General features: G+C 36.9%; 1 protein-coding gene across 10 annotated transcripts in view; it reads left to right on the plus strand.

Annotated features, from left to right (window-relative positions):
- PLEKHA5 (pleckstrin homology domain containing A5) overlaps positions 1–26547 on the plus strand; it is a 179394-nt gene that overhangs the window by 98806 nt on the left and 54041 nt on the right. For all 10 annotated transcript variants that reach the window (XM_086756255.1, XM_086756271.1, XM_086756234.1 and 7 more), the window contains exons 4-9: positions 3560–3643; positions 4609–4729; positions 11154–11258; positions 14635–14707; positions 18958–19058; positions 20427–20542. In XM_086756255.1, coding sequence (XP_086612381.1) covers positions 3560–3643; positions 4609–4729; positions 11154–11258; positions 14635–14707; positions 18958–19058; positions 20427–20542 — 600 coding nt within the window. The remainder of the gene's footprint in view (positions 1–3559; positions 3644–4608; positions 4730–11153; positions 11259–14634; positions 14708–18957; positions 19059–20426; positions 20543–26547) is intronic.

Here is a 26547-nt window from a genome sequence, read left to right on the forward strand (position 1 = left end):
TATAAAGGTCTCTAAAATGCTAGGAAGAAAGTATGCATATCCTACAGGAGAATGTTCCGTGTCTATGTTATATTTTTGCCTTTTTTTTTGTATCACGTCAGCTACACCTCTGTACATCTCAAAATCAGTGTGAGTGGTAAGGAAAACTGTGTTCTGTCCAAAAACATTTGAATATTTTTGGAATGCTGACTTGATACATGACTTAAGCCTGAAACAAAATATTCTTGAGTAGGTTTGTGTCAGTGTTTCCTCTCCCCTCTCTTTCTTCTTTTCCTCCCCCTTCCTGCTTTCTCTCCTGGTTTTGAATGACCTCCCCTTCATGATTTTTGAGTGTTGCCTGTGTTGATGTGAGCCAGGTGCACTCATACAAAACTTGGGATATGCCTCTTCTGTAGTGGTCCTGAGTATTGATGGTCCTTGAGTAGACGTCCTGATCCATTTATTTATTTCTACATTTCTGGATGTCAACTGATAGCCAGTTGTCAAGGTTTAACATGAACAAGATGGCAACATTTTGGGTTTGTTTTTTTTTTTTTTCCCCCCCAGTTTGATGTGAGAGTTTCTGAAATGTCAGAGAAAACCAAAAAAAAAAAAAGTTTTTAGAAGTGAAGAAAAACAGGAATCACAACCTGGATGCTTCCTCAGGAATGTTTTTAGTTTTAATTTTCTTAAACCTAGGCCATTTTAACTTGAAAGGCATTGTAGGACCATGGCAATTAGAAATGTCACAAACATACGCGGGTCATCTCAGGACATCTTTCTGTCCCTTCATTGTAATGGAGGTGTTTCTACGACAGAAACTTCTTTATAAGTTAAACTTAGAATTCTGTTCAGTTTAGTGTGAAGATAAAATACTGGCATTTGCTAGCCCATTAGTTGATCTCCATAACACATCTACCCTTTTAGATATTAGTAGATTTTTCAAAATCCCAGTAAAGAAATTGCAAAGTATTGGGCTGTCTTTCTAATCTTGCGCTTTAGGTTTATGCAGATTTATTCAGCTATACATTGACCATGAAAGCGGTGTGAATATTTTAATAGACTTTTATTTGGAAGTAACTTTTAATTAGTAATGCTCCATGATTGCAAGATGTTATGGTCCAAAGGAATTTTCAAGAAACCTGGAGAATCTTAAGATAGTCTTGTTCAGTCTAGGCTGTTTTAAGAAGCAGGAAGGGTAGAGAGCATAACATTTTGTGAGATGAGCTGTGCTTCTTAGTTTTGAAAGCTAAGAAGGTTAAATGAATAGGTAATAAAAGGAGTAGGTGTTAAGATAACGTGCATTCAAAGCTTTTGTTCTCCATCTCTTCTGCTGTCTTGCAACTGAGGCACTTTTTTTTTTTCTTTTTATTTTTTTCTTTTTGGTCCACGTTTGTTCTCTGTCCAAGAGTATTTTTCAGAGCTGAACTTGTGATAAGAAAGGCGTAGTATTTTATAAGATACCTTACGTGAAAAAGATTATCATCACATACTCCTTGTGAAATTGTTGTGGTTTAGCCCTAGTCAACACACAGTTTCTTGCTCACTCTCCTCCTCCCCAGCAGAGAGGCAGATTCAGATTAGACATCAGGAAAACATTTTTTTTTCACACTGAGAGTGGTGGAACACTGGCACAGGTTGTCTAGAGAGGTGGTGGATGCCCCATCCCTGCAAACATTCAAGGCCAGGTTGGATGAGGCTCTCAGCAACCTGATCTGGTTGGAGATGTCCCTGCTCCTTGCAGGGGGGTTTGGACTAGATGACCTTTGAAGGTCCCTTCCAACCCTAATGATTCCATGAATTGGGGAGAAAGGAAAAACTCTTGGGTTGAGATGAAGATAGTTTACTAGAATAGCAAAGGAAAATTACAATAATAACAAAATATAAGGATACTGAAATTTCCCAAGATGAACAGTGCATGATTTCTCACCACTCAATGTCCCAATGACTGATACAGCCCATCCCGAGCAGCGATCACAGAAACAAAACTGAGCAGCAAGCAAAGGAGAAGGAGCCATGCCCCCGCTCTGGCAACCCCCACTTGTATACTGAGCATGACGTTTATGGCATGGGATACTCTCTTTGGCCAGTTCGGGTCAATTATTCTGGTTGTCTCCCTCCCAGCTTCCTGCATCTGCATATTAGCGAGATCTGGAAAGCTGGACAGTGTCCTTGGTCTCATAACATCAGTGTGTTTATCAACATTCTTGACATCCAAATTCCAAAACACACTGGCTACTGAGAGGAAAATTAACTCCATCTCTGCCAAAACCAAAAAGTAAATACTATCAAATGAAATTACTTTCTTCATGGTTTTACAGTGCTGATTTCAGATATTGGGGTTTTTGCTTTATTTACTTTTTTTTTTAATTATAAATGTTATTTAAACTATTACAAACAGAAAGGTGAGTTTGTTTCAAAGCATCTGGGTTATATCCAAATGACATGTCTGCGTTGTATGCTCATTGCCTTTTCTTAATCTGATTTCTGTTTAGACACTTCTTAATCACTGAAGCAGGTTTAAATTTCATCAGTGCATCTTTCCCGCTCTCTCTCTGCACTTCAGGGCCAGAGAGTTCAGGAAGAGTGGTTGTGGTTCAGCCCTTGCTTCTTGTAGTTGTGTAGTCTTGCTTCTGTGCCAGTTGGCCGCTCGCGCTCTCAGGTGTGCTCCTAGCATAACTGGGGCTGAGACCCTGCTGCTTGTGTGGAACCTGAGGGTAGAAAAGCCTTGTTCTGCAGCAGGGATGAGATCAAACTGTCAGCTGATTGACATATCTGGTAGGCAGTAAAGGCAACTCTTCTTCCCTTCTCTTCCTTCCCCTCTTAGGGCTGGAGGGTTCAAGTCAAAACATTTCCTTCTTGAATGGCAGCAGCTGATAGTTGTTGAATTTTGGCAATTTCTTCCAAATTGCGGGAGCTGCTGTGATCTGGCAACACCTGCATTTCAGGGGAATGGGACAGTGCAAAGTGATTGTTTTATGCCCATGAGGGTGAAGCCCTCACCCAAGAGGCTCCCTGCCACTTGCAGGCACTCCCAAGAGCACCGCTGCAGGGGACAAGCGTGCTGAATTAAAAAGGCACCAGCAGAACTGTGATTGTGACGCATCACTCCGTTCCAATCACTGAATATTTATCTGCATTATTGGAAATTTTTAAACAAATAACTTCATGTTCCAAGCTAGAAGATAATTGCATTTATTGTTATTTTATCCCTGCAGAACAGCTGTTTATGCCTTATGTTTAACTTATCCTTGTCTAGCTGAAATCCTATCTAGGAATATATAAAGACTTCTGTGAAGTGAATTATCAGTGATCATAGGTGAACTGGTAACACTCTTACTGCTCTGTTTTCTAAATTCAAGACCATTATCAACTCAGTGCAAATATTTTCCATCTGTTTCCAGAGTATTCAAGAAAACTCTTTAATATATGTGTGTGTGTGTATGTATACACATACATCGTTATAAAGAAATAATGCTAACCATTTTCACTGGGCTGATATACTCAGTATACTATGTTTATATACTTGAGGTGGAAAAAAAAAAATTACCTAATCATTTTCCTTATCTCTTTTCTGCAGTCATAATGAACGAAAAGTAACCTGTAAGCATCCAGTAACAGGACAGCCATCACAGGACAACTGTATTTTTGTTGTGAATGAACAGTAAGTGGTATCTGTTTCAGTCTATAAAATACATGTTTTGAAACTTGTTAATATTGAAGTAAAATTCAGTATTTGCTAATTGCAATATTTAGTTTATTTTTTCCAAGTTTATTTTTTTAGCGTGTATAAAGTTTCACTTGTTTAAATTATTTGAAAGTAATATTAAATATTTAATACTAATTTTAAAATAAAAAACATAGACCAAATTAGTTACGTGGTAGAAATGAATCGTGTTTATACACTGTGTGAATTACTGCTTGTCACTTTGTTTATTCTGTAGTGTTGGCAAATGACATGTATTATATATAATCCAATAAAGTTCCAAAAGGAAATAAAATTTTCACTACTTAGAGACAATCACATACCTTTAATCTATCATCTTTTGGCTGATAGTTTCTCCTCAATCAGTTATTTTCTTGGCCAGTTGAGACACTTTTAGAATCATTGGATAATAACTTGGTTTTGCTGTCTGTGCATTAGTTTTGTAGAAAACACGATATGAGAAGGTATGTATGCAAGTCATAACCGACCTCAGGATTTTATGTGTGGTTGGGTATTGGGTGTCCTGCTCGCCACCACTGCTGCAACACGTTATACAGAGCCTAGAGTGAAAACCGTCAGAACTGCAATATGTGAAATTTCACAAAAGTGGATGTTCTTACTGAAATGAGACAGTCATAAGAGGTCTTTAGAGAGCATTTCTTCCCATTTCCATCTTATGCTCATACCTGTTTTTTTTTTCCCCTCTCACCAAGACCTTAACAGAGAAATCCTATTTTAAAGTGTCTTAAAATTCATCTGTGATAGATTTAAAACACAGTGCAGGTAACTTTACAATGAAGTGTGAATTGCTTTCAAATTGGAAAAGTAGGACATCGAGTGTATTAGGCTACATCTAGGGATGCTTTTTAATAGCAATCTGCACACACAGCATGTTCTAGTGCTATTACATATTCTATTTTCAGGACTGCTGCTGCAATGACATCTGAAGAAAAGAAGGAGCGACCAGTAAGCATGATATGTGAAGCAACTAACTATAATCTGACATCAGATTATGCTGCTCATCCAATGAGCCCTGTGGGCAGAGTAAGTCTTTATGTCCAAATTAAAATAAATTAAAATTATTCAGTTACTCAGCATGGTATTAGACAGTGCTATATATCAGTATTCCATTAAAAAAGTGAAAGAAAGCATAGGTATTTTTCAGGTCACTTGGCCGCTTTCCTGTTTCATTTGAAAACGGAGGTGTCTGAAACAAATTATCACTGAAGCTGTAATTTTTATCAGATATCTCAGATCTTATGATTTGCAGATACTTAAATTGTTTACAGAATCTGACCTTTCTAATCAGTGTGAATGAGCAAAATCTTGAGTGACTGATCAGACATCTGGGTAAGCATTGTTATGGAAATCGCTCAATCACAAACAATTGACTGTATTTCTCTAGGTAAAATAGAATTGTAATTGTTATAAGAACTAGTTAAAAGAGAGATGGAAGATGATTCTGTGGTGAAATAAAAGGGCAGACAACATCATTTACTGTCATTGGACCAGTCCTGGTTTCCTAGGAAAAAATTCCTGGGAAAAGTCCTGGGAATTCCTAGGCCACTTGAGTTTGTGTCCCACTTTCTCCATTCACCCAGCTTCTTAGAAGGTTAAGGTAAATACCTAGATGTTTATCAAGGTGATGAATTCAATTATATCTACTTTAAGTTTGTTGTATAAATCTACTACAGCTATTGCTTGCTTTTTTTTTTTTCAGTTTTGCACAGCTTTCATAAAAAGGAAAGTGCACTTGCTACAAAATTCTTAAGTTTCCTTAAGTTTGCTAGGACACCAAGGTAACAGCTTTGATCAGTGATGACAAACAAGAGCCCTGTAATCTTTTCTACCCAGCAATTAACATTCAAACAGCGAAAAATCCCCATACTTTTCCTGGTCATTGAAAACTTTAACCCCAAGAAGTGCTTTTCAGCATATTAATCCAGCCTGCAAGAGAAAAATAAACTTTGGAATGTGTTTTAACTGCGTAAATCCTTAATTTCAGAAACTTAGATTAAAATAATTTATTTTCCATATGGTAGTAAACAGTATAAGCTTTCTTTAAGTGCATTTTGGAGACCTTTTTTTTGTTTGTTTGTTTTAAATATCTCGCTATATAGGCAGAATCACTGACCTACATTAGAAAACTATTATTTAATAAGAAAAGTGTCTTAATCTGAGGTAAAAAAAAAGTCAGATTATGGATTTTGCTACTGTTTATAATTAATTTCAGCTTTCATGAAATCATGTGTAAGTCCATGCAGGAAAACCAATTTAAAACAAAACCAAAAAACCAACAACAATTAAGAAAAACCTAACAGCTAAGCCTTAAAACAACCAGTCAAGCAAAAAACCCAAGATAACTTATTGTTAGAGCTGTAATAGTGATGTAGATTGCAATATTTACACAGAAAATGAGTTACAGCAGAACTAGCTAGGAAGCACTCTCAGGTTAAATGTAGGAAATTAATTCAAATTTTAAATAACACACAATTAAATTAAAACTCATGTTTTACAAACAAAAATGTATTTTACAAACATTTTTCACAAATGTCTTTCAAAAGAGAAGTTTAAAATGCCATTTAGCATGTTTGTTTCATAGTATTCTAGAAGGAAATTGAGATTGCTACATCCCAATAATTTCTTTGGAAATTATTATATTTTGAAGAAATAGACTTTTGTTCATTTTGTTATTAAATGCACTTAAAATATTAACACGATTACTGTGACTGTATGTGCAATTACTTTACATCAGTTTTTAAATGTAAATTTGTCTGAATTACTGCAACACCATTTAAAATGTTTTAGAATCATAGAATGGTTTGGGTTGGAAGGGACCTTTAAAGGTCGTCTAGTCCAACCCCCCTGCAAGGAGCAGGGACATCGCCAACTAGACGTTTTGTTTTCAGGAGATAAATGCTTGCAAAGTAGAACCACAGAGGATATTAGTCGGCATTTTCTGGTGGTTATTTAAGGCTAACAAATTGAATCGCTTTTAAAGATAAATTTATAGAAATCGCCCATTGGTTGTACCTGGATGCAGCATCTCTTTTTTTTCTATATTTTTATTGTTCATATCTATCATATGTTCTATCAACAGTAGAGCTTGAAAATTTTAGCTGTCTTATCCTTTGAATATAATACGTGTAGGCTCTGTGTATTGCAGCACAATAAAAGAGGAGTAAAAAGTTGGTGAGGAAAATAAATTACAGAACAGAAGAATGCTTCCTGTGGCTGCCACACCTATTTTTTAGGTGTTTCTGTTTTCAGAGGTAACTCATGGACATACCTAGTATTGAAAGGTAATGAGAAATGGAAGAAAAGTTTGTGGTATAACTGAAGTTTCAGACAGTTGAGGAGTAAAAAAATAAATCTTCCTTTTCATTAATGTTAATTGATCCCAAAGAGGCATGGAATTTGAGGAGTTTATATTTTGTGGCAGAAGGACTCATTGGAGTCTAATGCTGCTGTCTAGAGGCTAATATGAGGTGATGCAAAAATCAGCCTCTCCCCAGTAAAAGTCTTATTCTTATTCCTACTTTCCCACTATATACATGACGCTGGCCAAATAACACGCTGCAACTCTGTTAAGTGCTGCTTCTTCCCTATTAGCTTGAAGTGTATTTCTAAATTTGAAGCCACTAGAACAGACCTCTGACTGTGGAAAAGATCTACATAGGCTTGAGGTTGCTACAGAAGCATATATTTCCACTCCTCTTTTTAAAATTAAGAAGTTGTTTTTGTAGTTGTTTTGTTTGTTGGTTTTGAGGTTTTTTTCCCCTCTTAAAATCACTACTTAGACATATATGATTACATGTCCTGAAAGGCATTCATGGAATGATCTTTTTAATGTGTAAATAAAGTCAGTCATATTACCAGTTACCCTCCACAGTTCATCTCCCATGCTCTTAGTTTTTGTCCTGATTATCAGCAGAATAACAGTAACGTTTTTCTCACAGTAAGTGGAATGGAGTGCTAGCTCAGGACAGCTGCTGCAGAGCTCTTTGTCTCTGCTTTACAGCTAGCATATATCAAATTGTTTATGAGTATTCATCAGTTTACTTATAGATATTTCATGTAGTGCTTAAGCTAGCCCAGCTTTAAATGTCTAGTTTAGGTGTAGCTATACATGTCTTAGCAGAATTCAGGTTAGTCAGAAATCTTGGAGTAATAGGTATGAGATACTTTAGCAAACAGCATAGTAAACAGAAGCAACGTGAAGGGCAGTATTGGTGCTCAGGACCAACCATTTGTACTGTGTTTTCATGGTTTGTATTCAGATTAGTCCAGTAGTGCTCCTTGTGCATCTTACGTTTTAGTCTTACCTAAAATACGTCCAGTTTGGTCTCCTGTGCAAACCAAAGCACAGTAAGAGTGAATGACTGGGAGATTTGCCTCCTGGCCCAAACTAAAATGCTGAGGCAGAAACCCGCTCAGCTCCTGAAAAGCTGCAACATTGGAAGGTGCTGAAATTGCCTACAAAGTCCAGAAGGCAGCATCATGTTGGTTTGTGGTTTAGAAGATAATGTAAGCCTTGAAGACTGGAAACATATTTTTAAACAGAAGTTGAAAGTAACTGAGATTTAGATTTCCATTCTTCTAGTTCACATGCAGAAAACTTCTGTATCAGCAAAGTTCTCAACCCGTGTTTTTCAAATACAGATGCAATAAGTTTAGTGTTATTTATTTAATTTTGTGCTAGTTCTGAAACTGAGGAAGAAGCCTCGCATAAATTCTGTGTCGTTTAGCAGCTAAGCAGAGAGAGGAGCAGCTTGCAGAGTGATGAAGAGTGCAGCCCCAACTGCTGACTGATCTGTTGCCCAGAGTTCAAAACCCTGACAGTGTTAGTTTTCTTCAGGTTTGGGAAAGAGGGAATATCACTGGCTGGACTTCCTGGCTTCTTTCTCAGTACTGGAGCTGTACAGGGTCCTCTCTGTAGGTTCCGTTTTCAGAGGCATCACAGTTGCTGGGATGATTCCTTAGGATGGGTCCTATGGTACCAGAAGTGACTATAAACTGGCTAGCTCTGTTACCTTCTACACCTTCCAGCAAGTGATTAGGAGCTGGACCCTGCATTCACTATCCTCCTTTTCTCTTTGTCTTCTCCAGAAGCTGAAGCCATGCAATATGTCCTCTATTTTAGTGCTCAGGGGTAAAAAGTATTTGAACCCTTCAGTTCTTCCTTTTTTTCCCCTTTCTTCCTGTTTCCCCAGTTTGAAATACATTAGGTATGTGTATGAGAGGATGTGGGATGATCAGGGATCCCAGGCATAACAAGAGGAGGAGGTGATCTAAAAAGTTTGAGAACTCATAATTAGTTTATATAAACACCTACGATATTTCAATATCCTAAAATACTCATTGTCTCGAGGCTCAGAATTTGTTGTGAAGAGTTATTCTCTTTATGCGGTGTGTGGTAAAATAATCATGAGTCATCTGAATGCTCATGAGTCATTTGTAATGCTGTTTAATTACTGGAAGTTTGTGTTCACAGTAGGTAAGAAGTATAATTAACCCATTAAAACTTTGTGAAATTGGAGTCTATGTGGTTTGTTATCAGACCTATCTAAGAGATACCTGTTTAATCTGAATTTGTTAGTACAGTTGACGTTAGTAGTACTTGTGGTTGGTTGTGTTCAGAAGCATCCTTAATGTCTTAGTCATTGTACAAGCATAGGAAGTCAGGAACACTCTTGAGAGGTTTTGAACCTTTAATACCTAATACTAGAGCAGATGTGAGTGCTATAAATTGCTTCTGATCCAAATCCTGGCGCAGCTCCTGTGATATATCAGTATAGTAACCATACAGGTTACCTGAGATGGATGTAGAGTTAACTTTATAATGTGTTCTGGATTGTTTCAGATTCTCTGTGTATTCCTTGTTTTAAAGCTGGATGTCGTAATTCTCTTGGCTTCTTGCAAACCTTTGTCCATTTTGCACTGGTAGAATTTTTCAGATGAAATGTGAAAGATTTTTACTTTTAATTAGGTTTTCAATTGCTTGCTCTGTCTTGCTTTCCAAACAAAGTTGCATCAAATTTCTTTATCTCCAAGGGAAATTAAAAGCCCTTTGTTTTTATAGTCATTCCTAATTCTTTAAAAAAAAAAAAAAATGAAACGACCTTACTTCATTGTGTTGTAGGCTTAAGACAAACACATATCATTTTTGTAATGTTACTGTTTTTTGGCTACACTATGTTCTATTTTTCAGTTAATGGCATCGTTGACAAAAGCTGCACATCATTTTAAATTGCAGTTTTCAGTTTATGATTTGTAACTTACTGTGGAATTCTCTGAAGCATGTATAAAACCCAACTCAGTTTTGTGATGCATGTTGAGAGAATTTCCGTAGAAAAACCCCATACTCTAATTTGCAACAAAAACCATGTGTTTGTTTAGCCTTCCTCCTTTAGAAACTTTGCGTAACCTTATGATTAGTCTCAGCAGTAGAGAAGGAGAATCTGAAGCACAGGATTATATTGTCTCAGTTCAAATGTTGGACTTGGAGGAGAGCCATGAACACAGCCTAACAAACTTATTTGAACTTTACTTCTTCTACAGACCGGGATACTTTGCTGTATCACATCGCATGGTCTCTGAGGCATCAATTCTCACAGAATTTAGAACAGAAGTAAACTTTCAGCTCATTTAGTTGCAGAATAAACTTTCTAAAAGTGGGCTGTAAAGAATGAAATGTGAATTGGCAAAACACTGCACGTTTCTTTATGCCTTTTCCAATTTCTTTTGGTTACTCAAGTAGAAGAAGAGTAAAATCTAAAATGGACTATTTATCATACTTCTCGTAATCATCTGTGATCAATGCGTAACTGTAACGATGTAAAAGCTTTAAGCAACAGCAGTGCTGAAGTTTATGAGCAAAAGATTCAAAGTAGGCTTTAGTGCAAGCAGGTAGATAATGAATATTCAAACCAGCCAAGAGATCATAGAGCAAAGGATTGTTGAGGGGGAAGAAAGAATTAGTATATGATAGGAAAGGAGGATGCTCAATGAGAAGCCTTTGAATTATGTCTTGTTGAAATCTGAACAAATTTTAATTTATTAGACCAGTGTTGGAAGCAGGAAAGAGTAGAATTTTCTTGCCCAGATGATGTAATTTTTCATAATTAATGATAGTTCTGCTAGGTTTACTTCTCTTTCTACAGCTTGGTAGGCTTTCTACCTACCTTATAAGAAGACCAGATATGTATTTGGTTGCTTTTTCTTAAAAAAAAAAATAAATAAAAAAGTACTGGTCTTGGGATTTGTCTTTAAATTTTCTACAGAGAAAAAAAGAAAGAAATGCTGAATCCAGCAGAACTAGTATAATAATTGTTTATGTAAAAGAGGAATACAGATTTTGTACAATCCCCCAGAGGAACATGTATAAGAAAAGGATCTTAAAGAAAAGAAAATGTGCTATGATTTTTCAACAGATATTGATGTAACATTTTCTTTAACCTGCCTTTAGACTTCACGATCTTCAAAGAAGGTTCATAATTTCGGAAAGAGATCAAACTCAATAAAGAGAAATCCTAATGCACCAGTTGTCAGACGTGGCTGGCTCTACAAACAGGTACTCTTCCACTTTTCAGCCCCTTCTTATTTTTTTAAAAGGCATGTAATGTACAAAGGACAATCATCTGCATGAAATATAGTGATAGCAATACTAGAGTGAAGCTATAAACTCTGAAGAATTGACACATAGTTTTTTAATTAATTTACTTACTGGATAACATTCTGATACAAATGAGTGAAGAGATCAGATCAGTACAGACCATTGTTACAATATATATACATATTTTTCTCTAAAATGCGCAGAGGGCTTGAAAAATCTAGGCAGATGTTGGTAGTAAATAGCTGAATGAATTTCAGGCATGCTGAGATTATGGGACGAGGATGTATGGCCCAGCATATTAGTTTTTTAAATTCTGAAGTTTTTTTTACTAGGCTGCATCTTGTTTTTAACGTAAGTAAATATTTTCAATATTCAGCATATAAAGTAGTATAGAGATGTTGCTTTCCTAAAATTTTTATTCTTTGTTAGTGTCACCAAGTCCATTTTAGTGTACAATTGTATTATTTTACTAATGAAGAAACAGCAGCTATATTTTAAGATCACAGAATCACAGAATTTTGATGGTTGAAAGCAACCTCTTGATCATCTAGCACAATCTCCCCTACTCAAGCAGGCTCAGCTAAAGCAGGTTGTCCAGGTCTGTGTCCAGTCAGGTTTTGAATATCCTCACGGATGGAGATTGCATCGGAATCTCTCCTGGCAACCTGTGCCAATGTTTGATGACTCTTACAGTAAAAAAAAAAAATTACCTTTGCTCAAGCGGAGTGTCGTGTTTCTTAATCTGTGCCCATTGCCTCTTGTCCTGTCACTGTGCACCACTGGGAGAGTTTGGCTTCATCTTCTTTACACTCTTCCATCAGGTGTTTATACACATTGATAATATGCCCCCTGAGCTGCGCTTCCTCCAGACTGAACATTCCCAGTTCTCTCAGCCTCTCTTCATGTGGAAGATGCTCCAATCCCTTAGTCATCTTTTTGGCTCTTTGCTGGATTCACTCCAGTATGTCCATGTCTCTCTTGTACCAGTGAGCCCAGCACTGAACCCAGCACTCCAACCTGACCTCAGTAGTGCTGAGTAGGGAGGAAGGATGTCCTCCATCCATCTCTTGGCAACACTGCTAATGCAGTCCAGGGTGCTGGTGGCCTTCTTTGCCATGAGGGTGCATTGCTGGCTCATGATCAGCTTGTTGTCCATCAGGACCCCCCAGGTCTTTCTCCACAGAGCTGCTTTTTACTTGATCGGCCCCAGTGTGCACTGGTGCATGAGTTTATTCCTCTTCAGATGGAAGACTGAGCATTTCCCTTTGTTGAACTCAATGAGATTCTCCTCTGCCCAATTTCCCAGCTTGTTGAGGTCCCTCTGAATGACAGCACAACCATCTGGTGTATCAGCAGCTCCTCATAGTTCGTATTACCTGCAAACTTGCTGAGGGTGCACTCTATCCCAGTGTGCAGGTCATTAATGAAGATATTAAATAGTCTTGGCCACAGTATCGACTCCTGGGTTAGACCACTAGCAACTGGCCGGCACTGCTGCCACTGATCACCACTCTCTGGGCCTGGTAGTTCAGCCAGTTTTCAGTCCACCTCACTGTCCAAATGCATATGGTTGGTCAGAGTTTATGTGTAAAATGTTCTAAATGCTGTGATGTTTGATTGGTTTTTGTAAGAAAAGGAGCTGCTGTATGTTTCCATGTTGTAGCAGTAATTGAAAGCCAATTTAGTCAAGAGTTTTACCAACAGATAGTATCTTCAGAAATTTACAGTGAGAGCTTGTACAGGTTTCTTTCACAGTAAGATAACTTTCTTAACATGTTTATGTAATCACAGAGAACAGCAAGTTTTGTTTGACTCAGAGTGTCCTATCTCATTGCATGTAATGCCATTCTTCTGTCATTTTTCTACTAATTTTTAAGTCCAGACTCAACTCTTTTTTTGGAAGGTGTTTCTTGTGAACTTATTGTTACCATATTGTGACAAAATCGCAATCAAGAGGAAACAATAGTTGGTAAATCCAGTGATACAGAAATGATGTACTTTAAAGTAGAAAATGATTTAAAATATGATAATCATACAATCATTTTGTATGCCTCTCTGTTATGTCTGAAGAAGGACGAAAGATCATTCCTAGCATGTGTCATTACTAGCAGAATTTTACATGTGACCATGTAGAAACTTGTTCTTGTTTTTGAGTGGTGGGATAAATGTGATCTTATGTAACGGCCTCTTCAGAAAGTCTGTCCAAGGGTTTGTGGTAATTCTTTATACTGAAGGAGTCTGGGTATTTTCACATCATATGGTTGATTTTTATGGTCAGTGTCCTTTGTGCCAGGGGTCTGGCATCCTAATTCACTATTGAGTCAGTGACCTTATCAGTGAGGTGAGGAAGGCAATTTCCCCTTCTTGTTTCTGCTTCTCCAGCTGTGAAATAGGAGATGACTGCTATGGACAGTGCTTCCAAACTTCATTAGTGTTTGTTAAACCACATTGAGGTTCCTCAGAAGGAAAGTGCTATAAAGTGTTTAGTTATTCTGTTTATGAAAATGTTTGTGGCAAAAGATTTTTTAACTTTTTCTGAACAATATTTCCTAGCTAATGCTTGCTTTATTATTTCTTCTTCCTCCTTCAGCTCATTTCCCCACCACAAAAAGAGCCAAGATTGAAATATGAGGCTAAAAATTATACTGACTTTTCTCAAAAAAAAAAATCAACCCCAAAACCGAACCCACACCATCTATAATGAAAAACTGTGAGAATCCCTCTTCTGGATTGTCATAAAACCTATTTACTACAAGAATATTGATAATTCACACATACTTTTCTTCTTGGAACAGATTAACATATTTATTAGATTTAATTCTACTAGGATGTGTGTGCTGCGGTGCTTCAGTTTACTTACACTGCAGCAGTGGTGGCAGTCTTTCATTCTGAGTTGTGCAGTGTAAATTGGTTGTAAGTATAAAAGAAAATTAGATTTCTTCAGGAATAAACTTTATTTGGGAAAGAAATTTGCTCTAGATATGAGTAATTGTAGAAGATGAGGTTTGTCAGAGAGTTTCTTGAGAAAACAAAGAAAGATGTACCCCAAGTATTACAAGTATACTTTTTAAATTAACTGTGGATTGTAGTCTCTAGCATGCTTAAATAATGAATTTTCATTTAATTGATTCTTAAATTATGTTAACTTCAGGATTCCTGTGTTATGATCTTTTGTTTGCAGTTTCAAGTCTGTGATGAGAAGTCAAAGATGCTTAAAATATCTTAGCTAAGAAAATCAACTACTAGTGCACAACCACAGTTACATAGTACTCTGTTTACTTTATAAACTATTAACAGTCTGAAAGTTCTTGCTTTATCACTTTGATTAATACAGGATAGTACTGGAATGAAGTTGTGGAAGAAACGGTGGTTTGTGCTCTCAGATCTATGTCTCTTCTATTACAGAGGTAAGTTCCACTCAGGAAAGCTTCGTTTGCTAATTTCACTGATAAATTTTGGCACACTACTCAACTGTAAGAAAAATGAAGCTGCTACTTAACTTAGTGGGTAAAATAGGTGTATAGCTGTCAATATCCAGGCCTGCTACTTTTACGTTTTAGAGTAGGGGTTTTTTTTCCCCTTCTTTCTTAATTATCAGTTTCACATAATTGCTTCCTACCTGTCAGGTAGGAAGGGCAAACTCATTCACAACTGCTTCTTTTATTAAATTATGAATTGTGGTTTTCTCACTGCTTTTGTTGTTAGGAAATAAATATACCAGGTTAAATCTGTTTTTTTCATGTAAATGAAGTAAGTGAAATGGAGATGGGACTGGCATAGTGGAAGGGAGCTGAAAACGTTGCCTTTAGAAGGATAAAGAAGATATGTATGCCTTTTGGGAATCTAATCAGTGTTTGTGAATACTTGTAAAGTGAAACATTGTTCAATTCCATATGAGTAGAAATCTCTGCTGTATCTGGAAAAAAGAAGTCTGTTAATATCTATCACCCCTCCAGTGGGGCGAGGATGAGAACTGGAAAAAACAAAAAAGGCAAAACTTGCGGGTTGAGATTAAAAAAGAGTTTGAGAATAACAGAGGAAAAGAAAACAGATTGGAAAAAAAAAAACAAAACAAAAAAACCAAACCAAAACCACAACAAAAAAAAAAAACAATAACAGAAAATTCTTAAACATGTAATTTACGGTACCATAGCTCATAGTAGGTCCTGATGCCCAGCTCCATCCCGAGTAGCAGGAGCCTCCCCTTACCACCCTCCTCACTGATATACTGAGCTTGATGTCACATGGTGTGGAGTAGCTATTTGGCTAATTTGGGTAAAGTGTCCCAGCTGTTGGCTAATTAGGAACCTATTCCAGCTGTGTCCCCCAGCCACAGGTGCCACCAGCTCCAGTTCCTCTTCCAGGTCAGGTGAAAATTAACTCTATCCTAGCTGGAACCAGGACAAGTACCCTTATGTAGCTACATGAGACTTATTTTACATGAGAAGAATTAGCTGCTAATCTACTATCTCTGTTCTAGCCTGGAGATATGTATGTTAGAAAACTGATTCCTTCACCATTACAAATTCTTAACTGTAGTGCTCCTGAAGGGATAAACAAATGGGATTTGTACATATGGAAACATTCAATCCTGAAATAAGGTGTACAACCAGTTTACAGTTAGTAGTTTAAAGGAGGCTAAGAGCAAAGAAGATTGTTAATTAGTAGTTTAAAGGAGGCTAAGAGCAAAGAAGATTGTTAAGTATGGCAAAATAGAGGAAAATTAACAGTTAAAACACAACAGCCTTATGAAAGGTAAGAAAGGGTTTCAGCTTAGGATGAGACTTCAGAATTGGTAGAAGCAACATGGATGCTGGTGATGCTGAAAGCAATGACTGATGAATTTAAAATGCTGCTCTGTTAAAGTGCAGCATGATTCTATTCTAATCAAGACAAATTAAGTCATGAAACACAAAAGCTTTGTCTTTGTAACTGTTTTAGTTAACAAATGCTGAATTATTGAAATATAATCATTAGGCTTTGTTTCTTTACCCCAAGAAGTATATGTAGTTGGGTAAAGCACTGCTGAGTCAAAATTAAGCTATAATTTCAGTAATGGAGGCATCGATTGTGGTACAATTACACTGCACTTAGTTAAGTGGTCATTGTATACTCTGTGCTTTCTTATAGGGTTTTCTTATTTTAAACAAGTCTTCAGGTTCTCTCTTCCAAAGGTTCTAAAGAAAGTGCTGCTTTGTAGTTGCCTTAAGATCAGATGAAATTTATTTAAAGCACTGCACATAAAGTATCTCAAAATAAACCAAAAAAAACTATAAGCAAAACCAACAACAAATAAAATAAATCCATACAGCTCTATAATCTTTTTTCATTTCTGCATGTTACTGTGCAGAGTACTAAGTTGTTTGCATGATCAGCTTAGCTTTTAGCTATCATTCACTTACTAGAAAGCAGTTAAAGCTGATAAACTGTAATTAAACATGTATAGTGATACTCTTAAAGGTATTAGAAATGGCTACTAAAATGTAAAAAACTTGCACTCTAAACCCTGTGCTTTTTATGTTTTTGTTAATTCTGTCTCAGATATTGGGAAAAAAATTGAAAGAGAGGGGAGCCGTGTACTTACTCCCAGATCGCAGTGTTTCTGATTACAGGACTGTGGTGGTTATTCTTTTTTCTTTATTTATTTTGGTTTTGTTAGTAAACCCTACTGAACTCTTACAATTGTGTTACAATGGTAGCAGCTAATGCTTAAATCTAATTTGTAGATGAAAAGAAAAATTATTTCATTGTATTTTTTCAGAGCTTAGAGAATACTCTTTCTGTTTCACAAAGTGATAAAGGACTGCCTGCTTTCTCATTGGAAGGGTGTTGCAACAAATAAAAGATCTTAGAGCTGGATGGAAAATCTGCTATTTTTCTCTTGTATTATTCATACACAGCATACGAATAAAGATGGGTACGGGGCACAGTAATGTGTAGATAAAAGCTAGTCTGATGGAAAACAGATTTTTAAAATCTGTAAATGGAATGTAGCAGTGTGTCTTTAACAAAGACCAAAGTCCTCCAGACATGCAGCTCTTCAGTGCAACAAAAATACTTAATGCTTTTCTATGGCACTAGCGGGTGTGACTTAGTCAAAAGTCAGTATAATCTAGCAGAAGGGAATCTTTCCCCAAAACAACAGTCCAAATAAAGTAAACAAAATAATTTGCCTTGCATTCAGTGACAGGAGAAAAAAGGCAGATTTTGTCTGTGTGTGTGTGTGTGGCTAGCAAGAAGGGAGTATTTGAGAGGGGGAGATGGGATGGTTTCAGGCATACTTATGAGTACAGTTGAGTACCTGAAAGTAGATCTACTTCCTTCATTTCTTTTTTACCTTTTAATCGGACTAAATTTATGCTCAGTTCTCCAGTTAAATAACTATCCAAGAAAGCCTAATTTTTACATCTAATGTGTTACGTAATTCTAATATGGCTGGGCAGAGCTTTCCCCACATGAATAACTTAAATGAAAGTTTTGATTTTTCAGAATTTTGTGAGTAAACGAGAACTAGGAAAAGATTTTTCAGTCCGAGTATAAGAGACAGTCCTTTTGTGCTGTCTACAGGTATTTAAATTGTAACAGTATACATTTTCCATGCTTGAAACTTTGCAATATCTATGGCTTCATCTTAATTTCATAGATACATAGTTACATGTTGTGGGCAGTATCTTCAGCTAAGTGAAGTGTTCTGGGGAACAGTCTCCTAAGGTACTGGTTTAGAAATTCTGTATCTGAAATACGATTAAAATTGACTTTGTGAATTGCGTCCAATTATTCCTTTATTAAAGTATAATTGGATTTAAGAGCTGGTTGTTCCTTCCAATTAAAATGTCAATTTATTATTGTAATGTATTGTTCTAAAATTTTACAAAAAAACACAACTTTCTTGAAAAAGCATGCTTGGTTTGAGGAATTCTTGTTAGTTTTTTACAAATGATCTGAAACATGCTTTCTTACAAATTGAATATAACTGAGTGTAAACTGGTCATGGGAATAATAGCAATCTCATAGCTTAATATACCCAATATCAGAAGAGGAATGTGCAAATTTTCTCAAAGACCAACAATCATAAACAGTATTTTAAAATATTTCTGCTCTCATGGGTATTTACAGTTTTTACTGAGCAGACAACAGGTAGCAGGTATCATTTTTGTCACTGAATTAGAGGCTTGACTTCGTATATTTTTCAGCTTTGAAGTTGTATGCAGGTAAGTACTGATCCCAAGAAAAACTCTGTTGAAGCTTCACTGTGGTGTTTTCCATAAGGCAGCAGATTCCATAAGGTAGCTCATGTACTTTAACTGGCACTTTCAGGAGATTTCTTATACTTGTCCGTTTTGGGAAAAAGTTGAAGGTAGCCATCCACAAATGGCCTGGATTTCACAGTGCTTAGCAGGTTTTTAGGGGCGCGTATTTGTGTGATGTGGGTTCTGTGGCGTGTGTTGACCTTTAGGGACTGCACACTCTGAGACTGTATACAGGCACCTACCTAACGAATCAGTCTGGCTTTCTGATTCTCTAATGCATTTTCTTCCAAGGTAAACTTCTTGTTACTAGTCTTGTGTTGTTAAGCACAGTTTCACTGAAGGGTCTGAGTACAAGTATTATGTGTCAAAACACTTTGTTTCTCTAATCAAAGACTGTGCATTCACAGATGAGAAAGAAGAAGGAATACTAGGCAGCATACTTCTGCCTAGTTTTCAGATATCTGTGCTTTCTCCTGAGGACCATATTAACCGCAAATATGCCTTTAAGGTAAGGGAATCAAATTTTCAGTTTAATTTTCTGTCTGAAAGCACGATACCCTAGTGAACAGAACTGGTTTTACTGAGTTGTTATGCAAAACAGGATTGACAAACAGCTTCTGAGTCTGATGGTTGCATAATACAGTAGCAGAAGATTCAAGAATTTAGAGGAGGGCCATGAAGATGATCAGAGAGCTGGAGCACCTCTCCTATGAGGACAGGCTGAGAGGGTTGGGTTTGTTCAGCCTGGAGAAGAGAAGGCTCCAGGGAGACCTTACAGCGGCTTTCCAGTACCTAAAGGGGGCTTACAAGAAAGATGGGGAGAAACTCTTTAGCAGGGCCTGTTGTGACAGGACATGGGGTAGTGGTTTTAAAATAGAAGGAAGCAGACTCAGACTGGACATGAAGAAAAAATTTTTTTGCAATGAGGGTGGTGAAATGCTGAAACAGGTTACATAGAGAGGTGGTGGATGCCCCATCCCAGGAAACATTCAAGGCCAGGTTGGACAAGGCTCTGAGCAACCTGATCTAGTCAAAGATATCCCTGCTTTTTTAGGGGGGTTGGACTAGATGACCTTGAAAGGTCCCTTCCAACCCAAACTATTCTATGATTCTATGATAGACATACTTACTAGCATAAGAAAATGAATGAGTATCAGTTATTATTACTGTTTTATTTTTAGTTCGTGGACCTTAAACACTATGTGGTGTTTTAGAATTGTAAACTGTATCTGCAGCTAGACATGCTGCTAATGAAAGTTCTTTAGTTATTTAGTTATTTATATCTTTACGTATAAATAAAATTAAGGTTTTATTGTCACTTAAATTACAATATTACATGAATCATTGTTAGGAGTGTTTCACAGCTAATCTTTTTAATCATTATTTAAGTTACTCTACTAAATATTTTCTCTCTTGGCTTCTTTTTGTTTTGTTTTATGAGCTCCTTTTGGCTCCTCTTTTGGCCTCCTAAGCAACACATCATTTATTTACTATGGTAAGTACCAACTAAAACTTACTGTATCATTCAGACTGCAGAAATCTATGCCAAATTCTTATTTATAACAGTTATATTAACTTACATTAGAAACTATCTTGACTATCCATTAATAGAGTAAATAAATTTAAGTGCTGTTAATTGAGTGTATTAATGAAGACGCAGCTTTGACTGAAAATTATAGGCAATTATTTTGAGAATATGAATGCAGTGACAGAGGAGAAACAATGAAGTATTCCTTCTGATATTTTTTCTGATAGTATTATTTGCAGAAATCTTATTATAAGAATCATTAGAACGAGTATACAGTAACATAATTTGCCTCTTTTCTTTTACAGAATCTTACATTTTTATTGCAATGACCATGTCATTTCCAATCAGGCAGCTCATCCAAACATGAGGACCTATTATTTCTGCACAGATACAGGGAAGGAAATGGAGTTGTGGATGAAAGCCATGACAGATGCAGCACTTGTGCAGACAGACCCTGTGAAAAGGTAGTGTGGATTAACAAAACAGTGGCACAGTGTATTTCTTTCTTATATTTAGTTTGATTTATTTAAATGAAAGAGTAAACCTGAAAATAGGATATAAATTGGCTGAAGTAATTTCTCCTTATATTGAAGACCCCTTACTAATATAACAATGTTAGATTAAATGTTGAAGTAGTAAAAATTATCTAAGTTCTATTCTGAATATGGATGCCTGGAGTGTAAGGGGCTGGAAGAAAATAAACTAACTGATTCCTTTAGTCAGCGGTATCAAAAGAAATGCGGTGACAAATACTATGTGCAGGCATGTTTGACCTCCCCTGCCCCTCTGACTGAACAGCAATAGCAGCTTAACTGGTGGTAGTCTTTGGTTTAAACCTGTCATAAGTCTCAAATTCACAACCGTAGTTTATGGCTAAATTAAACAGTTGTACCTATGGGGAGCCATTCTTGCTCATCATTAAGCTGTCATCAAATTTATACTTACCTGATGTGGAGCCTTATCCTTTATGTATCCATGTCTTGACAATGAAAAGTAAGTTATTGCTGGAAGCCTTGTGTTCTCAGGAACTGAGTATTGTCTGCTGCTCTCCATCCAGTAAGAATTGTTTTCTCTATAAATGTGGTCCCTTGGGTCAGCTCCATAGCATCTATAATGGAAACCTCATCAACTGAAAATTTAAAAGCTCCTTTTTATTGATGGCACTGAAGTTATTGCTGATGGCTGCTGTCACTTGATCTATGCTGCACTTTTATAGTTCCTGCTGCACTGGTGTTAAATAAATGGCAACAATGCTGAGAAATTTTAAGTTAAAAAAAGAAAAAAAGAAAAAAAAAAAATCACATAAACACAAGTACCAAAGAAGAGAAAGGTAAAATTTTTGCAGAAGAGTAAGCACATTAAATTTGTTGTCAAAATACAAGCAATCTTTCTGAATTTCGCATTCCTAGTACAAGTCATTCCTGTTAACTGGTTCCTGACATTTCCATATCCCATGTTCCAGTATGGTCCTGGCACGGGAATGCAGAATGATTAGACACTTTTAATGTTACATGTTTTAATGTTTTATGAGCTTCTCAGTCAAACATAATGAAGCTTTTACTTATGTCAATCTACAGGACATTCAGAAGGATAACAGTAAACTAGGAACATTGCACCTGTGCAACTTTTTAGTGACTAATTTTAACAAAAGCTTGAAATCTTAGCATTAATCTCTAGGATCTTTTAAATAAATAGATAGTATGAAGTTTTTCATTCACTGCATTGGACAGCATAGTGAAATGGCTTAGCAGAAAAAATGCATTGTTCTCTGTACTTCGAAAAAATAACACATGTGCTTCAAGCTCTCGAGTGTCGTGTGTGTTTTTCCCAAAATTACTGAAAATGAAAGATTTCAGCTTTATAGAAAGAAGGAATGGTAGGTTCAATTACCACAATAAAATTTGGTCTGATTATATTTGATTTCATATTATAAATGAGGATGTTGCATTCTTTGTCTCCTATACCCTCCTCATATTTGGGAACGGAAGAGCAGAGTAAGATTGAGCATAAGCAAGTAGATACTTAATAGCATTTTTCACCTTTTACTTTCTCTGTTCATAGTTTTTAAGAGACTGCACTAAAAAGAGTGAAGTTACTTTGACAAAATAAAATCTCTCGTTTAGCTTAGTGAATAATAAACTTAAGCTGAAAAATCTGTTTAAATTGGCATTGTAAGTGTATTGCAGATAGCTATGGTAGTTTACAGATGGAGAAATGATTAAACCGAATCAGATCCACTTAACTTCAAACACAATTCATGTATTGATCGTATAACCACTTCATAGGGGGAATAATACTGAAATGTGTCATTCTGAATCTCTTTTTGAACCAGAGAAATGACCTTCATTTGGTATTTGCAATACTGTAAAGATTGAACGTTTGAAGGGGACATCTTTGTAGTAGAAAAAAAATTCATGTGAAAAAAGTGTGTCCCCACCTGACAGAGCCTTAATAAGTGTCGTCTTCATAGTTTCTCCCATAGTAGTCAGTGCTCTATAGAAGATATTTAGCAAACTTAATTATATAGGTAGATGTTCCATTATTATTTGTGACATTTCTTTTAACATAAGAAGCAATATAAAATGTTAATGCAAATATCCACTTTTTGTGCAGTTCATTAATACAGCTGCACAGTCCTGTTTGTTGCCTCAGAGCTTTGCAAGATTCACAGTGAGCTCACCCTGGCGCAGCTTTGCGGGCTGCTCATCCTTCCCAGGCTTGCGGTACCACGGCTGCTCTAACAAAACGCACGTGCAGTTCACTGCCATGAAGGGTCTTCCAGCCCCTCTGAGTGCTAGGCCATCCGTTTCCATCCCCTTCCTTCAGCCACAGTGCCTGTTCCAGCACTGATGTTTGCCTATTCCAGGTGTTTGGCAGCGTACAGGCAAACAGTGGGGGTTCCCAATACAGCTGAGCTTATCTAATGCTTTTCACTCAGCTATACATGCCCCTGCAATCTGCCTTGCATTGCTTCAGGTGTCAGAAAAGCAAGAAAAGCTACTTATGTAACACCATCATGTTGTTTTAATTCAGATGAGAAGCCTTAGAATGAAACAGAAGTAGGTGTGACCTCTTTGAAAAATTTATTAGTAGTCTTGAAATAATTACTTAAGAAAAAGTACATTTCAAGACCAGTGAAGCCTCAAAGATTTTCATGTCTGTTAGCTATAATAAGGAAGAAAATCCTTCAGACGTCTGTTTTCTAAAGAATCCATCTTTTGGCTATCAAAAAAAAAAATGAACTGTGTAGCAGGATATGATCTTACCCAGAAGAAATACTGTTTCTTCCCTGTAAAAATCTGTTAAGTATTAAGTATTGTATTACCTCATCTCCAAGTAACCCAAAGTTCAGCTTGCACAGAGCTCTAAGCATAAATTATTTTGATTCAGTCAAATCCAGCCAATGCCTTTGTTTCTCAATTCTGTTTTTTGAGAAGTTCTACCATTGTGCTGAATACAGTTTTCTAATAGACTAGACACGATGCAATAGCTAGAGTTATTAGGAACTCACTTCCTTAAATATTTGTGCAAGCTGATGTTGAGCCAGTTTTAAATGCTTGTTAATATAAATTGCCCAATGATAAGTCAGAGTTTTGATAGTACAATTCTTTAAATCTAGAAGTCAAGGTATTTCACTCCTTGTGATACTCTGGAAATCCAAACTCAACAGTCTGTTAAGTTGAATGTTTCAGCTTTACATAATTTCAGAGCTACAATCTGTATCTTTATTTTTCTGAGGATGTAAGTTCCAGTTTCTGAGGATGTAAGGCCCAGAAGGCCAACCGCATCCTGGACTGCATCAAAAGAAGCGTGGCCAGCAGGTCGAGGGAGGTGATTCTCCCCCTCTACTCTGCCCTGGTGAGACCCCACCTGGAGTACTGTGTCCAGTTCTGGAGCCCCCAACATAAGAAGGACATGGACCAGTTGGAGAAGGTCCAGAGGAGGGCCACAAAGATGATAAAAGGGCTGGAGCACCTTTCCTATGAGGACAGGCTGGGAGAGTTGGGGCTGTTCAGCCTGGAGAAGAGGAGGCTCCGGGGAGACCTGATAGCGGTCTTCCAGTACCTCAAGGGGGCCTACAAGAAAGATGAGGAGAGGCTGTTTAGTAGGGCCTGTTGCAATAGGACGAGGGGTAATGGTTTTAAAATAGAGGGAGGTAGATTTAGATTGGAAATTAGGAAAAAATTTTTTACAATGCGAGTTATAGAACACTGGAACAGGTTGCCCAGAGAGGTGGTGGAGGCCCCATCCCTGGGAACGTTCAAGGCCAGGCTGGATGAGGCTCTGAGCAAGCTGATCTAGTCGGGAATGTCCCTGCTCCTTGCAGGGGGGTTGGACTAGATGACCTTTGAAGGTCCCTTCCAACTCTAACCATTCTGTGATTCTAGGATTCTATGAAGTTCCTTGGAGAGAAAAGAAGATAAAAGGAATATATAAAACATTAAGTTGTGGGGATTTTGCCCAATTTTCCATAAAATATTCTTACTTTCCACATGTATTTAGCCACATAATACAGAAATGAGATACTGAGGTGAGAAAATAAAAATGTAACCATTTCTTTTGGAACTGATCTGCAGTCGCAGCAGAAAAATTCCTTCCTGATGTAGAACTGCAGGGAAGGACAAATATTATTTGATCCTATTATCTTAACTATAATTACTCCTTTCTAAACATTTTTTGTTTTAGTTTTAACTAGATAGTAAATTCAAGTTTAATGATGTACTGAGAGACCTATCAAAATAATTAAACACAAATACTTTAGTCAGTGAGAAACTATTGGAGCTTATGAATCGAGATACGAAGCCAAGTAACCTCTCTCTGGATGGGAAAACAACTTACTCATTCTGTGTTGTATTACTGCAGGCCACAGTTAAGTTGTATCTGTGAGTACTGATTGCTTGCTTGTGTTTGTAGGTGCTAATATCCACCAACATACTGATTTATCATTTTTAGCCTAAAAGCTGATTTCTCTACGCTCCTGTGTTTAAGAGCATCATTTTTCTATCCTTTCACTGTCAGCTGCGTGTGCCAGAGCCTTTGTTTCTTCTGGGTGATGCAGCGTCTACTAAGAAGAGTAGAGTTTTTTCCTCCTAGTGTAGTTACTCTCCCTGAACAGTATAAGCTAAGCTGCCAAAAAAAGCGCTTGTTAGCATAATGACATCCACAGTGGGGGTTTACTGACGTCACTGTGTTTGGAAAATTTGACTTTTTCTTTTCAAATGCCTCTGCCTAGCTTTGTTAAATCAATCATCATGTCTGTCTGATACTTGATTACATGTGTGCCCCCCTCTTCAGAACTTTCTACTTATATGAAACAATGGAAAATAGTACTTTTTCTGTATTACTGTTCCATTCATGTTATTTCTGTTTAGAAACCTAAAAATTGCGTTCAGTATATGCTGAAACACATATGTTCAGTCCTCATTCTGTCTTCTCCCTCTCCCATCCTCAAAATACCCTGCAAGTCTTGTTGAATACATCTTTGAGAGACAGATATAGATATAGAGCCAAATATAAATATGGATTTATGTTTCTTACATTTACCTGTTAGTTTCTGATAATTCTTTCCCATTTGAATCCTTTGCTGTGGAAAGAGATCTCTTGCTCACACTGAGTTGACTGATTTGGTGCACAACGTTAAAGAAGAGCCCAGAAGTTTATTTGAATGTTAGTCATCAAGCCTCTGCACCATCACAAAGAATGCCAGATATAAATGTTTGGCTCTTCTGTGTTTAACCATAGTAACAAGTGATACAGCATAGAGATTGCATGGAAAAACAATTCTGTGATTTTAGGGTTTGTTGGTTTTTTAATTAAGATCTACAGTGGAAAGCAGAATGATAGTGTGAATCGAACACTGTGCCAAGTCTTGACTTTGCCACCTATCTGGTGAATGTCCTTAGAGATGCCACTCTGCCTCTGCACCACAGATTTTCCGTCTGTAAAATGGCAACTGCTTCTCTGCTGTGAAGCACCTTGTGAAAGATTGCTATAAAATGCTATGTGAAGAGGTGGGGTGGTACTGTTAAGGCATATTGCATGTATTAATGCCTGTGTTTAGCATTATTTGCAAGGTAGTCCTTATGTTTATTTGTAAAATCTTGAGCACTGGCTGAAAACTCAAATTTTAACACCCTTTTTTGACTTGATAATTGTGGGAAATGGAGTTTGTCCTTCACTTTTCTGTTTGGGGAGTTCCTTTAGTTTGGGGAGTTTCTTTAGTTTGTGTAGAACACTGAGTAATACAGTACTGAGGGAGGAGGTGATCTAGTTTTTTTCCATAACCTTGAGAAGGAATATAGGCAGAAATGTTTGGTCTTGGGAACAGTTTAAAGTCTTGGGGAAAAACAAAAAAGGAAAACACCTCACTTTTAAATTGCAGGAGATTAGCATAGCATTTATTTGCTGATACTGGGAAATTACAGAAAAGATGAAGTAGGTGTAGCAGTTCCACCACGTGTCCTCCCCT

The sequence above is a fragment of the Chlamydotis macqueenii genome, chromosome 1, assembly GCF_036417535.1.
Source record: "Chlamydotis macqueenii isolate bChlMac1 chromosome 1, bChlMac1.mat, whole genome shotgun sequence".
Lineage (NCBI taxonomy): Eukaryota > Metazoa > Chordata > Aves > Otidiformes > Otididae > Chlamydotis > Chlamydotis macqueenii.